Consider the following 17,005-nt stretch of genomic DNA (forward strand, 5'->3'; position numbering starts at 1 on the left):
TTTAACTTTAATATTGTGTAATACAATTTTCATGCAAATTTAATTTATTTTGCAGTTTTTTGGTTGATTTGTTACTATTAAATTACTTGTTTAATTCATTATTGATACAAGTTTAATTCACTCTATAGACCATTGTCCGGTCTTTCATTAGTTACTTTTTTTATTCATGCTTAATTCTCTTTTCTAATTCAATTTTAATATTAGTGTAATACAGTTTTAATACGAGTTTAATTCATTTTGCAATTTGTTGGTTGATTTGTTACGATTTGATTACTTGTTTAATTCATTATTGATACAAGTTTTATTCAGTTTACAGATCATAGAATAGTCTTTCGTTTGGTATATTTTGCATTCATGTTTAATTCTCATCTAATTCAATTTTAATATGTGTGTAATACATTTTAATTCAAGTTTAGTTCATTTTGCAGTTTGTTATATCTCTTCATTTGTTACGGTTAGATTACTTGTCTAATTAATTATTGATACGAATTATTGACTACTATACGAAAGAAAGTAGAGAGAGAAAGAAAGGGAGAAAGAACAATAGAAAGAGAGGGAGAAAGAGCAGCATAAAGAAAGAAAGGAGAAACAACAATGTACAGAAAGAAAGAAATGGAGAAAGAACAACGTACAGAAAGAACAAAGAAATGGAGAAAGAATAACAGAAAGAAAGAAAGAAAGGGATACAGAGCGAGAAAGAGAGACAAATTTAAAAAGGCAGGAGAGAAAAAGAAGAAAGAGGCAAGAGAGAAAGATAAATATAATAAAATACATAATATTGTTAGATATTGCTATAAATGGTAATAATTAAAGAGTATATTTAAAATAAGTAATTATTTTGTAAAAGGAATTCACTCAAGTAATTAATCCTTTATTGAATCACATAGTTTGGGCTCCTAAATTATGGCACCCTTGGGGCTTTCTATTTGATTGTATCGAAAGGCCCAATGAATTGAAATTTTCCTATTAGTCCAGGTCATTTCGGGGCAAGTGGATCATCCATGTAAAGACGTATGGTTGGAACTAGGTGTATTATGCCAGTATCCAGACCTTCTGAGATGCTGGTACAACCTGGGAGATAATATAAGGCATAAAAAGTTTCAATCAGTAATTATTTCCAATTTCACTGTCCTAGAATTAAAACACACTGTAAAAAAATAGTAACACTTCAATTGTGACTTGAATAGACATCATTTAAAACACCATAGCCAATTTATATACATGATTAGACCTTATCAAGAAAAAAATCTATACATGACTAGATTATAAGAGACCCTTATGAATACTACCATATGCCATTTTCTGTACATGACTAGATCATAAGAGACCCTATCCTATACAATTACCTATAAAGTTGAGCTTTATATATCGCTCCATCTACAACAATTTCTTTTCTGACTCTATAAAAATAAGGGGTTTACTCTAATACGGTATCCAGAAGAAAGCCCCTTGGAAACTGGGAGAACAATTCAAGTAAACACTCTTCAAAACTGCATCAGCTCTCCTTTAGCAAATGATAGCATACCACACAAACGAATACCAATGAAGAACACGGAAGGAGGCTTGGTTGCAGCAATAATGTATTCAGGGCCGGAACATCCTCATAACCTTGGAGACTTGAAGCCGACAGAATGGGCACCTTGAAACTGCAGACGAGCATCTACGACAAAGCACATGACCACAAGGGACTATAGTAACATCAACTTCAGTGTTGAGACAGATGCGGCACAGCCATGCTGCTTTAGCTGTGTCAGCTTCTTTCGTAGCCATGTCAGACTTTTCCTGCAAATTCACAAGATTCACCAAGTTCTTATTCTAATAATTTGGCTGTGTACTCTGCACAAAATTATATTTGCAACTTTGAGAAACCGATCCAGATCATATGGTGGCATTCATAGGGGGACCAAGAAATTACATTCTGTAAAATAATGCAACCATTGAAAAGACAGGCGGGGATTTTAGAATTATATTGCGACACAGTTCATTTCTATTTCACAAATGAAGATACGATTTTTAGCGAATCGTAGATTTATAATCAGTTTCAGAGAAAAAACAGCTGCTTATATTCAATATTGAGAACCAAACTTGCACTGATAATAGCAAGATAGAGGGCAACACCAATGGAGATAAGAAGGGTAATGAAAAGGAGATGGACTCAGAAAAGGAATGAGGGGAGAGAGAATTTTGCAACAACAATATACATACCCCATTCTTGCTAACCTTATTTCCTTTTTTACCAGTTCCCTAATTGCACCCCTATTTTTAACAAGCCTACTGACCGGGATCCCAGATATAATCTGTTAACCTTTGTGAAGACCTTCTGGCCCTATTGATTCTTCTCAGCCCAATAGCTGTTTATGTGATATCCACATCTGACTAGGGTTGATTCATGGCAATAACCCATCCGCAACAAGAACCTCATCATCAGGGTTCGAGTAAGGCAACATTGATATCATAGCAGTGATTCTATTAAGACTTGAATGTGGATCAGGCACTACCTCTCAATAAGATATAGGTCTAGAGAACTGCTAGCAAACAAACCCATGAGAACAATGTAGACAAGAAGCAAGGCTCAATGACTCAAATTCTTCTTTGACTTTGTACAGCAGAACATTAGGGGATAACTCTTCTACAGATCCAGCCAACTTTACTTATCTCTGCCCAATTTCAAAAGAACTTTGCTATCAGCTAAGTTGCTCGTACAGAGGTGCGGGTGTGGGTATCCAAGACGGATGCAAATCCGAGAGTCAGATTCGCCAAAATCTAAATTTTAAGATTTGGGGGTACAAATCCGAGTATGGATACGGGTGCGGGGATTCGGCTAAAAGGATGTTATATGAGTGTGTGTGTATATATATATATAATTTAATTGAATTATACCATACATACTGTTAGAATAGGAATAGGTTTATACAATCCTATCAGAATAGGAATAGGTTTATACAATCCTATTAGAATAGGAATAGGTTTATACAATCCTATGAGAATAGAAATAGGTTTATACAATCCTATTAGAATAGGAATAGGAATAGAAATAGAAATAGGAATACTAAATAGTATTCTACTTGGTAAAGGATTGTATTGTAGTATCTATAAATAGGGTCTCAATGTAATAATGTACACAACAACAATTCAATAATATTCTTTTTCTATATTTCTCACATGGTATCAGAGCTTCTACGATCTTGGTAGAAAATCAAAGAGCTTCCGTTGCCGGCGGGTGGCTATTACCCATATATGCTGCCCGTCTGACCAATGATTATGTTAGCAAAAGTTGGGTCACCGTGTATCTTTCCGGCGACTATTTTCTCATATTTGGTTAATGTAATCACCGTGCCATCTTTTCGGTGACTACTTTTCATATTTAATTTGTGTAGCACCGTGCCATCATTCCAGTGACTACTTTTTCATATTTAATTTATGTAGCACCGTGCCATCCTTTCGGCGACTACCTTTTTTTGCATATCTTATTTGTGTAGCAGCGTGCATCTCTGCGGACTACTTCTCATATTTAATTTGCGTAGTACCGTGGATTTTTTCGAACTACTTTCTCATATCTGAGTGGCACAACACCGTGTGTCTTTTCGGTGACTCCCCAAATTTGATTTGTGTAGTTTCATTCATCTTTCCGGTGACTCCTCAAATCTGATTTGCATAGGATTGTGCCGTCATTTCAATCCTACCCATATAATTATTATTTTTTCCAGTAGGGTTGTGCCATCATTCCGACCCTACTCATATTATTTCTCTTTTTCAATAGGGTCGTCGTGCCATCAATCCGACCTCTCCTATATTCCGACCCTACCCATATAATTTTATTTCTTAGATTGTGACCACTTTCGGCCATCAAATCTAATACTCCGACGTATGAGCATGTTCTGGGCAATTTTTTGGTGACTTGTTTTGTTTAATATCGACTCATCTATTGATTCCAACATGATCCATATATTTATACTAGATTTTGAGCACTTTGTTGCTTAGGGGGAGCTTAATAGCCTTGTATGTCGATTATGTGAGTCACTCTATTGTCTGAAACAATCTTTGCAAGTTTGGTTTGGGAAGTTCGACATTGTACTTTTATCACTCTGTGTTTTATCGGCATTATGCATCAAATTCAGTATTTCATGAGAAGACCAAGCACATTGAGATTGACTGAATTATGCATCAAATTCAGTATTTCATGAGAAGACTAAGCACATTTAGATTGACTGTCAAATTTGTGAAGTCAAGTGATCAACTTGCAGATATCTCACCAAACCCCTCATCGGTCCTCGTATTAATTACATTTGTAACAAGCTAGGTACATGAATTGTATGCACTAGCTTGAGGGGGAGTGTTAGAATAGGAATAGGTTTATACAATCCTATTAGAATAGGAATAGGAATAGAAATAGAAATAGGAATACTAAATAGTATTCTACTTGGTAAAGGATTGTATTGTAGTATCTATAAATAGGGTCTCAATGTAATAATGTACACAACAACAATTCAATAATATTCTTTTTCTATATTTCTCACACATACTACTAAACAACGGCATAAAATACCACTAAGAAAATTTGTGAAATATATATAATGATTAATTGCATACAAAATAAAAGGAGTGTAGTTGTTAAAGAAGAGAGAATATTTAGTGATTATTCAATTAATTTGGTTAATTAATGAAGTCACGGTATTTTGCCGACCCAATTGTACACAGTTGTGGCATCTTTTATTTACTAATTAATCACAGTAGTTCCTTTTTTTCTAAAATCTTTCTTTAGCGTGTTTAGTTTATTTAATGATCTCCTATGGTACAGCTTTACACAACGACTACCAAAGAAACCCTTCGTCTCTAAGTTCTTTTTCAAGAAAAAGCTATGTACTTTTTCAACAAAAAACGCATCTTCCTCCTCTGTGCTTGAATCCTCTGTACTTTTTCAAGCTTCTCCTTTCAAGAAGCTTCGCCAGCTCCACCTCCTCCAAATCTGAAGACGTCGCCGGCAATTTTTTTCTAGGCTCCGGTCAAAGTGTCCGGATCAGATTGACCGAATCCAACACACATCCCGCACCGGTGTTGCGTCGAGACGGGTTGGCCTCCGAAAATGAAGAGTCCGCGCCACTTAGGCTATCAGAACCGACCAACGCAAACAAACACTTTACCACGTGTGTCAAGCAAGACGTCCTCTTTACTCAATTGGAGGTTCCAAGAGCTAGTAACATGTTCATTATAGTGGAACAGGATGTTAGTAAAACTCTCTAACTCAAAACTTTTATACAAGAGCACTGCCATACTTTGAAAGTGTACGAATAAGAATCTAGCAACTCGATGAATTTGGTACACACCCATGTTTTTTCACGTCTCTGAGAAGTCGACAAGAGAAGTCTACCTCATTGACTATAGATATTGCTTGTATCATTCAAGCATAAGTAAATATAGAAGGAGAAATACCTTCCACAGCATTTCTTAAAATACATTTAGAGTGACTTTTGAACAATATCCAGCCAATAGAATTTCCTACACCTGATCGTACAAATTACAACCTAAAAGTGGGTTCACAAGAGAAAGTATTCCACATATGCAATAGAATTCTATTTGCTTGCCCCTGGTGAACCAGTTCTCTTTGAGAACAACCTCTTCATCTTAATAACAATCTATCTAAAATTCCTTGGCTATAGCCATTTCCTTGGCCTTTTACTGATCGCAACGTAAGTAAATTTTCCCAAGTGATGAGAAACTATAAGTGCTTCAACCTGTACTTCAGTTTCCAAACATAAACCGTCTCTCAGTGTGTGCAAAACAACAGTAGAAAGCATAAGGTAGTCCAGACGACCCATGTTGCCGGCAATGGTTGTTTTACACACCAACAATACTATTCTCTTGATGAATATTAGACTCATGCTCTTCAAAGTGTACAACATTACCAAAGTTTTCAGCCAAAACCCGAAATTCAATATGCTAGTGTTGTGAAAGGCGATAGCCATTGCGCCTTTGGCGAGAGGCAAGGCTAGGAGAAGCCTTCACGCCTACTACTGGCAAGGAGTGGCGATCTCACAAAGGAGAGAAATAGCGAGTGGTGATGTGGTGAGGCAAAGCAACAGAGGCGAAAGGTGTTATTAAAAAAATGTGGTTTAATAATTAAAAGGCAATATTAGGGTTTATTTTAACAAAGCCACAAACCATGACTCTCTTCTCCGTATTTCTCTTCAGCAACACAACTCCTCCTCAGCTTCAGCCTAAGTGGTGATCTCACAAAGGAGAGAAATAGCGAGAGTGGTGATGTGGCGAGGCGAAGCAACAGAGGCGAGGTCTTTCCTATTGTTTTTTAAAAACGTGATTTAATAATTAAAACGCAATATTAGGGTTTATTTTGACAAAGCCACAAACCATGACTCTCTTCTCCGTATTTCTCTTCAGCAACGCAACTCCTCAGCTACAGCCTTCAGATACTCGTCTTCTTTTCTCTTCTTCTTTCTTCTTCTTCTTTCTTCTTCTTTCTCCTCTGCTTCGTGGCTACTCTTCAGCCACAAACAACACTCTTCTCCTGCTCCTCCTCCCCCTCCCCCTCCCCCTCTTCAGCAACGCAAATCCAAAATTTATGCAGCTTCTTCTATCCCTTCCTCTTTACACCAAAAATAAAAAGTAGTCAAGCAGTTCCATTTGACTTTCTCTATTGAATTAGCCTTGTTATCATAGCATCTGCTATTTCTTTCTTTCCAAATAGACCACCAAATGCATGATGGTATTATACTCCACAACTTTTTCTTAGATTTTCTCCCCCCTCTGCTGATCCAACAGCTAAGTAGATCTTAATTAATCTCACAACTTATGCGCAGATTCATTCCAAAAAGAGAAATAGCCTTGCATTATCACATCTCAATGATCTAGTGTACATCAAGTACAATAGAACATTGAAATGTCATTATGATGCTTGTGATACCATTGATTCAATTGCCTTGGATAATATTGATGAGGCAAATGAATGGTTAGTTGGACGCCCCGAAGATCAAGAAGATGACTAGTATATGAGGGAGGTGATCTTGATTGGGATATTGTTGCTATGACAGTGGAGCTGACGAGAATATCTATCGTCTTAGGGGAAGTTCTTCAAGTTCAAGATCGCTTAACAAGGGCAAGGAGTACATACTACTACATCTACAAGTTCAAGTCAGACTCGGACCCTAACTGATCAAGAATCTGACAAGGAAGAAGATGAGGAGCAATATATAAATGGATCTTGGACTTCAAGAATTTGAAAATCTTGAAGAAGAATAGACTTCTAGAGTTCTAGTATTGCTTGTCAATTGTCTTATGAATTATCAAATCATTCAAGTTCTAGACTTTTACTATCTACTATTAGTTTTTGAATTGAAATATTTGTTAATGTGTTATTACTACTGAGATTTTGGTTATTTATGTATGCAATTAAATACTTTAGGTTTTTGGTATTAATTGGCGCCTCAATTCAAAAAGCCACTCGCCTCATCACAAGGCAGACCCGGGTCGCCTTTCACCATCCAAAACACTGCAATATGCATAGGATTTTGAATGCACTTCTCAAGGGACACAACATCATTTCCAAATGCAACTGCTACTTCATGCCTCATACTCAATCCCAACAATGGGTTTATTTTAGAAGGAACACATCAAATATTCAGCATTTAAGCTGGTGATTGCATTTGATCGCTCCAAATATGCAGACTCAATATCTGATGTCAGAAGGCATGAACAACACATATTCCACCTTTCACCAAACGCTTGGTCCACTCTACTGTCCAATTATTCCAGACATGCAGTAACAGTTTCAGTTTGAATGAAAGGAATTTTAAGGTTTGGGAAAATATGCAACCATGACAGTCCGTTGCCCAAGGACACGTGTGCATCATAAACCAAGAAGAATTGGGGGAGGGACAGAATGATCATGTTGTAGTAGGAAACAATGCTGCGAGAACCATAAATGGCAAATGTGCCGCTAAACAAGGAAAGATACCTGCTCGAGTAAGAGTGCCGCTTGAGAATCCTTGAATTGCTCTTGCAATGTGATTGTTGTCTCCAGTAATGATTGCTTTTCCACGTCCATACTGATTCCTGCCGCAGAAAGCATCTCCTGAACTGCCTGGACTAATTCTGCAGCAGACACTCGGCCATGTTGGAGTGCTTGAAGCTGCTGCTGGTGGTTCCCCTATCAGAAGCATCATTCAACTCTTTAAGTAACAAATATTAGATCAATTTTCGCAAAAAGTAGACCTAGAACCAACGTTTTGTTAAAATTCCAGTCGATTACTATATGAGAAGGGAGGGGTTTTTAGCAAACACCCATTTATCGCAGGGAGGGTAGATAAGATAACATGTACAGATGGTTTGCTTGGATGTAGTGATAGGAATGCAGGTCTTTAAAAATCAATTACAATTGGGGTACTCATTAAATATTACTGCAATGAAAGTGGAAATGTGGAAACACAACTGATCAATTATTAGGAAAAGTGACTAGAATTTTCCAACTCTACTACTATAAGAAAAAGATGGAGTTCAAAAAGTTTTTGCTCAAAGCACTAAAGAATGCACACTACTATAAAATGTAAATCATTTGATTCTAAATAGGAAATTTAGCACGGGTATGTACCTCAGAAGGTCTTGACTGAACTCTTCCAGTAACACCCTCACTCCTACTACTGTCCATCGTACAATAACCCTCAGGAAAAACAGCCGACGAATCCTCACCAGAGATGGTGACACTTTTGAACGAGAAGACATGAGAAGATAGAAGAAGCTCAACCAATCCCAGTGATATTTCTACTTTGAATCTGTAGAGGGCTTGGCCAGCTGATGGTCTCACATTCTCTGAAACCCTACCATACCTCAACTTTTCTCCATTCTGCTGCCGCCAAGCTACTATTTCTCCAGCATAAAAGGGTCTTAATGGGTGAAATTGCACTTGTAAAGCATCGTGGGGTAGTATATCCATGCCAAGAAGACCATCTTTTTCACTTCTGCATCCATTAGCTTGCATATGAGAATTGAGTTTCAAGATATCGACAAGGGCAGTCTCAGAGCCCTCGGGACAGAGGAATAGAGAGCCTATTGGCAATGGGATGGGGAAGTCCAATACCCTGCTTACAGCAATCGCTATCACATCAGCAATAGACACATAGTCTGGTGGTTCAGCAATCAACACAGAAGATTTAGACGGTTCAACAAAGTAAAGGGCCCGGTGACGTGATGTATCCTTCCACTCTGGGAACATCGATTCTTGTCTAACTCGAGTAATATCCAAAGATTTTGGAAGGAGCACAAAGTGTGTATGTAGACATTGAACAAATCTCAACTTCTCCGCAACCAATTTCAATGAACTTTGTATATCCTCTAAGGTAGCATGATCAATGCCAGGGATGTTGCTTTCCATGCTACTGACAACAGTCCACACTGCAGCTTGAAAGGATCTGCTCAACAACTTGTGTCTTATAGCTTCAATTGGAACTGATCCAATGCATTCCAAAGATTGCAAATGTTCTTCACAGTATAGTTCCTGGAAAGATAGCCCATCAATTTCATATTAGAGACTCATGTGGCCATACAGAAAAACATGTTAGCATGCTAATCATTCAGGGAAGAAAAAGGGGGTAAACAATTTCAAATACATATAACAAACATGACGTCTGCAGCTGCACGAACATGATCAGAATCTTATATAGACTAGAAATACATACAAGTAACCAGATCCTTCTGGGTACCTCTATAACCACATCTGAAAGCTTTTTGATTCCAAAGGCAATACATAACTTCTCTGGGAGATCTTGGTGGACGAACCTCAGCTTGGAAATCTCAATAAACTTAATATAGCTAGAACCATAAGAATCTATGTATACACATGACTTAGCATGTACAAGTCTGCAATCATTATCAGGGACAATTGCTTCAGAATGCCAACTGCTCATGTCCGAAGTGTTTGATTGATCACAGATGAAATGCACAATTCCCGTCACAGCACGGAATTCATTTGGATTTAAACGCTGATATCCACATGCTTTTTGAAGATTCAAAAGGAGAGTCTTTGCAGATGAGATGGAAAGTGTGTCCTGGAGGCCCAAGTCTCTAAGTATATTGACATAAGGCAGGTAGAGTGAAGGGAGTTCAAAGGCAAATGGGGAAAGATTAATTGTCAGACGTGTGAAAAGGCAGCTTGCTGTCACCAAACGTGTACCATTTGCGGCAGGCATGAAGGCCACTTGGCACAATGCCTCCTTGTCTGCCAAGAAAAAGAAAAGATGCAGAAAATTTTTTATCAGCGGACAAACAAAACCAGAAATGCAAATAACACAGGCTATCTACTTCAAATCAAATCAATTTCAAAGTGACTGAAGGAAGTCTTTCAGGAAAAAAAGAAAGCAAAAGTTCCGATCTGAAATAGTAGCTATCCTTACTGCATCCACCAAGATTTCTACAATGGAAAATACCTTGCGCCTAAGCCAACTCCTTATAACAGATGGTTCATTGTCCTGATAGTTCATTGTCCAGTTTCAGAAAAACATCTTGAGCATAAGGTTATCCATCTCTTCATCACATTGTCCTGAGTCAAAGATGCTTCTTTGGCCAATAACCAGATGAAACATAATGTTTTGTAAGGTATCCTATTTTTTCAAATTTGTTTCCACAGCCAATTTCGATTATGATGGCTAAGGTTGATCCATCATCCTGTAAGCTTTGTTAACTCTGAATACACCTTTGTTGTTGCCACTCCACCATATTATATCCTCCCCAATCTGAAGCCCATTAAAGGTGTCCACTATGTTAAGAAATTCAGTGACTCTCATAATTCCCCAATCATTTAGCTGCCTCCTAAAGGTAAAGTTCCACCCATGTGGTGTCCATAGCTTTGCTATGGATCTTTGTTGGAACAAAGCTAGATTGAAGATATTTGGGAATAAAGCTTCATTGCCTTATTCATCCTTCCAAAACATGGGTCTTTCTTCCATTCACCACTTTTTTCTTTAAGGAGTTAATACACCTCAGCCCACATATCTCTTATAGATCTCCATAAACTGGCCCCATATGGATAAGCAAGAAAAAGGATAAGCAAAACACACATACCTGAAGAAGAGAGAGAACTCCAGACTCTGTCAAGATACTTCAATACATCAAAGGAAGCTTCATCAATTGTCTTTATGCCTGTAGTAGCTGGCCAATGAGCAAGTGTGTCTTCACCACTATTTCTTCCAATAACCTATAGTAACATTTAGCTACATGCTTAAATGACTCGGTAAAGTAGTATCATTTAATATAAATACAACGAAATAACCACCATACCTGGAGGTGCCTCAAAACTGTAGGAGATGCTGGAGGACTTCTCAAATTTAGACCCCCCCAAGAGTATTCTGGTGGGACAATGCTCTGCCTAGAAAGAATGGGGGAACAACTCCAAGCAAGCGGCCAATCCTTTAATATAATAGCTTCAGAATATGAACACAACACTCGCTTCCCACTTCTCTTGCCACCAGCATTTGGAAAGCCCTTCTCAGCAGGAACACATGCTATCTTCCCAAAAATACTGCAAAAGTGGTTACTGTAAAGGACAGCAAAGTTTGATATTATAGCTTTCACAAGGCTTTCTGCCAACAACCAGATTTCAAACGATACTTCATCCTGTGAGCTGAATAAATCTTTCTCAAGATCATCAATAAGTCCTGAAGGTGGCATGAAGTCTCTTCCAAGTGACTCAACTCTCTTGGCACATTCAAGGATAACATCAGATTCAGCTGAAGTGTGAAGGCCCACTTTCTTCAAAATGCGTAGCCATCCTTCGGAAATAAACCTTTCTCCAGGAAATCTAATTCTCATGCCTGAGAACACTGATGTTAATAAAGCATCACTGGGATCAAACAGATCAGTTGGTTTAAAGAGTTCTGCAGACATTTCATCAGCGCTCCTAACAAATTTAGTCTCCTTAAGTACTTCAATAATTGATGAGTCTTCTTGTAGGTCCTGCCAATTTGAGTATAGGTAGATCAAAATATCTTCCTGTACAGACTGAGGCTTCTCATCAAATCCAGGCAATCCAAATTTGACAAAAATTTGTTGATCTTGCAACTCCGGGACCCCAAGGGCTCGAAAAAGAGGTTTCTCATTAGAATCAGTAGAAACAGATAGACAGCGTTCATCAAATGGCTTAAGAAAGGTATTGGAAGGAATCATACAAAGCTCATGACTCTGCAATCTCGTATACGTTCCCACAACTGTCTTGTATATAGGCAAATCACGCAGCACTTCAAGCTCCTCTCTTCCATAGCCAGAGCTATTTGCAGAAAAATCAGAAGCAAAGAGGGTAAAAAGCTCATCACGCTCTGAATCTGGAAAGGAAGTGAGTTCTGGAAAGTAGCCAGCATTTTTAGCTGCGACAAGCTTCGATGTTATAACTTGACCTAACGATTTCCCCTCACTGGGTAAGCATTTGCAACGACCAGCACAATCCAAGAAAGAGCTATCAAAAATGGGTATATTGCACTGGTTCAGCATCGACCTCAACCAAGGGTACTTTCTCTCTGCAACTTTAAATGATAAGCTGTAGGATTGAATTCCTTCAGATTCCAAAGGTAATCCAGACAAATCAGCTTCTCTACTTGACCTATCGTCAAGTTCAATAGAGTCTAAATTACTCACAACAGGTGGAATGAAAACAAGTTTTCGCTCCTTTACACGGCATAGGACTGGACGACCAAGAAAAGCTGGAATAAGTGGCCAATCAGCGAAAAGTTCCAGGTCATCTGAACAGTCCTCGACCATCTTCCAGAAAAGTCTAATCCAGTTAGGAGAAGGACCACATTCACTTGAAGAAGTAGCATTGTTCTCCCATGAGAACCAGGGTGCCATATTTGAGTCAACCACATGATTCACCCAGTTTTCATGGAAGAGAAACCTCATATGATTAGCCAGCAAAATAAGGGAGAAACTCTGCAGCTTTAATAATGATTGAATTGTGCTGTTAGAGAAAATGCTCAACAATATTGATCTATCCAGTACTTTAGGATGAAGAAATTTAGCAGCTAAAGAAATCATTAGTGATTGTTGATCCTTGTTTCCAACCCAAAGTTCAGTAGCTCCCAGCCTTGTAAGATGATTTGTTCCTGTTGGACAGGGTAACCCTCTGAGTTCACTAGCTACAGCTAGTAGCTTTTGATCATTTCTATCTCTAATACTATCCCCGATGGTTCCCGAAACAACATTCCTTTGGGATAAAGGACCTCCTCCACGACCAATATCTTCAACAACAACTCGGCCTAGATCAAATAAGGCCTTTCCTAAACTTGTCATCATTTCAAGGGCGTCTCCTCCAGAACTGCTTGAAGGTTGCAGAGTGTTGTGAGTTCTACGAGAACTGGAGCTTGATTCAGAGAAAGAATTAGTGTGACCTTCACTAGATTCTTTAACAGAATCTAAGTTGCTAGTGTCTCTGAATGAATCAGGCATACTTGGTTCACTGGTTTCTAAAAGCTGGATATCTGATAAGCAATATTCAAGTACATCTATGTAAGTCTCAACTGATCGGAGAACAATAGATGTTGAAGAAGCCCGAAGAAGGTCCCGGACCATCTTAGGTTTGATTTCCCTGACTGTAACCCCTAAGGCTTGTATTTCACTAACCAGCTCCCATGGTACTGAGAAAACTGGATAATGTTCTTTCACAAAGGCACAAACTGTAGTTGGAAGCAAGCCACCATCCATTCCAGTGCCAGGCTGAGATAGAAACATACCCTCCTCGGCCTTTACTAGGTTTCCTGAATACAACTGCCAAACAGGAAGATCCATAAGACGAGCATAGAATGGCTGAATAACTTGCTGAGTGACACATCCCCAATCTGCTTTAGAAACCTTCATTGACATGAAATCGTTTCCATCTTGCTCTTGTTTAATCAGCAAATTTCTAGTCGACCTGGGCCAAAATGAATAGATCTGATCACCATATGCATTCAGAGTCAAACTGACAGCTCGGGCCACACTAGGCTCCAGAAGAGAAGTTGATGGTTCCCTCCTCAACTTTTGCATTTCCAATACCAGCTTCACATAAGAATCACGAACACAACACATAAGTTCTCGATTCCAAGCTTCAATCAATTGATTTCCAGCATCAAACTGTGGCCCTGCCAAAGACTCCATTTCTTGGTCCTTGAAAAGAAAACGTCCCTGATTATGACACACTAGGAAATATCCGAGTATAGTGACTGGTATGTTTATAGTACTTGACAGTGGAAGTGGGGACATGATAAAGCTTGATGAACAAGTATTGCTAGGCTGTCCATTTTGCGATATCAGTGCTGCAACACCACCAACAGGTGTAAGGTTGTATGCCATGTACCGCCTGCAAAAACCGCTAGTAAGAAAGTTGCTGCTCCAAAAATGGCAGATTGATGGAGAACATGCTTTCCAGGGAATTGTTACAGTAAATATCAAGGGGGATGGGGTGGGGTGGGGGGGTTCAATGGTGGATTCTAGAAGGAATTACAACCCTGAAAAAGTGCATTCTATTCGTTTTCCAAGAGGCATTCAAATTCCTAAGGATAATCTAACAGTGCTCATTTGTTCTACACAATAGTCTATTTATTTGTTCTTGCAGACCTACCAGAATGATACCAATTACTATATTTTAACAAAAAGGGGTAAGATTGGATCTGTCTGTGACTTCACTACAAGAACAAGTATGATATTCATCAAGGAGTAAGCGTCAGTCTAGTTCTATATATCAGACTAAAGGAGCCAACCCTCCCAGTAATGAAATTGGAGCTTTATTTTTTTAAAATAAAACTCAAATATAAAATAAAAAGAAACTACTGCAAGTGAATCACACAGTTAAAAACATATTCCATTCTAGTTTACCATCAACGGGAGACTGCATAAATGAAATATTATGAGTCAAACTACTTGAAATGTTCAGGGACATATGAAACACCTTTCAGATTTTCAGCCAAAGCCAACCACCAAACATCTACCATAGTCGTGAAGGTTCCATGACTAAAAAGTTTTGTCTATTCCCCTTCATCTAAAGTTTTATTTCCAGAAGATTATCCTTTAACCAGAAAATCTTTAAAGAACTACTTCACTAAAGTTTCCTGAAAGTACTGTGTGCCGCCTTTCTCCCTGCTTAAATGTCCAAACTTCATCATTGCCAGTCCCAAACAATGTCTACTTCCCTTCAAAACCCTACCCTATTGGATTTATCAATACACTTCTCTTTCTAACTTTTACCTTTTTTCCGTTAGCAAAACAAAACACTACTAGTTTCTGTGACCACCAGGGGTGCCCAAGTCAGAAGAGGACCATTCACCTTGGGATGTAGGGAAAATGAATTTGCTCATTGTACATAGTTCAATGCATCTGGTAATTTACCTGTCAAGTGCCATGTTCCTTGTTTGTCCTGAACCCAGACTAAGCACAACAAGCCAACGGTCAACTATTTTAGTTCCTTGTTTCCAAGAATTCACATCTATGACTTGTAGCTTGATTGCTGAATTTGAGCTACTGAATAGACTTGATAGCTGGAACTTTTTCCACTTCTTCTCTGAGAAAGGATTTCTACTAACTGAATACAACGGATCAAGGTCAACAGAATATTCCAAGGATGGTTGAGGGCTTCCTTGCTCCCATATTGACGATGAAATCTGAAAATGTTGTTTCACCAACAGAGCAATGTTATGGAGATAAGATCAACAAAGGATAAGCACACAGCCAATTGACAATGAAATTTAAAAAATGTTGTTTCACTGTTGACCTACTGAACAATGTTATAGAGATCAGACCAAAAAAGAATATGCACACAGTAATTTAAAATATAAAGCAAAAGATTGAATGAAATAAATCAAACATTTATGTTCAGATCTTCCTCAAAAGCTAACCAAGAAAGGACAAATCTCCAGCCCCCAAGGCCTAGCTCAAGTGGCAAAAGGTGGAGGATTTGTGGCTTAGGTCGCAGGTTCAAGCCCCACACCATGCAAATCGAAGGCCGGTATTTAAGTGGAGAAGGGTAGAGGGGTGGGCCAATTATCCACTAAGTTTAGAAGGTTGTGATTGGTCCAAAGGGCGGGTCACAAACGGATTTCTCGGTCATTAAAATAAAATAAAAAAGGACAAATCTCCAGTCCAGTTCTTTGACCTAAACCTTAGGTATAACAAATATAAAGAACCTTCACCATTCAAGAACTCAACAGCTCTCAAACCACTCTAGCCAGTATGGCTGTGTTTCTTGTGCTCTTCTTCCTTTTTCAGTTTGTTTATGTGCGTCCCAAAACATTTTTAGCAAGAAATACAATATTAATAGGAATAATACACAAATGGTCAAGATAGAAAATGAAAATAAGGAAACTGGAGATCAGATTGGCAAGATTAGCAAAATCATACAACATACATATTTAGCATTTGAGGTTTAGGAGAAATGTTCAGCAATGGAAAATCAACTAATTTAACTAGCTAGACCTGCTTCATAAGCATGTCACATTAGATGATATATGGGACGTGGAGATCGAGGGAGGACAGATGGCATGTTCACAGTCATATCTTACTACTATTGATTGCTATAAGATTGGTCTTCCCGTATCAACGATTTGGATCCCCTGGGCATCAGAGTTGTGCTGCTTTAAAAGGTTGGCTGCTAGGAGTGTGATATTAACTGCTGAAAAACTGAGAAAGGGAGGAATCACATATGTGAGTTGGCGTTTCATGCACTAAAGCTTGGGGGAGATGTACATCACCTCCTGTTGCATCGTAAGGTAGTTATGAAGTTGTTGTGGATAATATAAAACTGGTTTGGAGTGCAGTGGATGATTTCCTGCTTGTATAGATGCTTGGGCATCTTTCCCAGAGAATCATATATTTATTTATTTTTTGAGAGAAGTACCAGTTAGTCTATATTTATCCACAGGTATACTACCTCAAAAGTGTAGTTCCCCTCCAAAAGTGTTGTAATTACATAGGATCCTATAACTACCAAGTTACAGCCAATCTATAGTTGTGCTGATTACTTTTGAGCTATCTAAGACTACTT

The 17,005-nt window shown here is 38.4% G+C and overlaps 1 protein-coding gene across 1 annotated transcript in view; it reads right to left on the reverse strand.

Moving 5' to 3' along the window:
• Positions 1-1,516: 1,516 nt before the first annotated feature.
• LOC125821597 (uncharacterized) overlaps positions 1,517-17,005 on the reverse strand; it is a 47,621-nt gene continuing 32,132 nt past the window's right edge. The window contains exons 7-13 of the mRNA XM_049501016.1: positions 15,355-15,626; positions 11,284-14,329; positions 11,068-11,200; positions 9,711-10,225; positions 8,603-9,505; positions 7,970-8,161; positions 1,517-1,782 (exon numbers count right to left, since the gene is read on the reverse strand). Coding sequence (XP_049356973.1) covers positions 1,585-1,782; positions 7,970-8,161; positions 8,603-9,505; positions 9,711-10,225; positions 11,068-11,200; positions 11,284-14,329; positions 15,355-15,626 — 5,259 coding nt within the window. The 3' untranslated portion in view covers positions 1,517-1,584. The remainder of the gene's footprint in view (positions 1,783-7,969; positions 8,162-8,602; positions 9,506-9,710; positions 10,226-11,067; positions 11,201-11,283; positions 14,330-15,354; positions 15,627-17,005) is intronic.

This window comes from Solanum verrucosum, unplaced genomic scaffold (genome assembly GCF_900185275.1).
Source record: "Solanum verrucosum unplaced genomic scaffold, falcon-dt-bn FXZP01000126.1, whole genome shotgun sequence".
NCBI classification, from domain to species: Eukaryota; Viridiplantae; Streptophyta; class Magnoliopsida; order Solanales; family Solanaceae; genus Solanum; species Solanum verrucosum.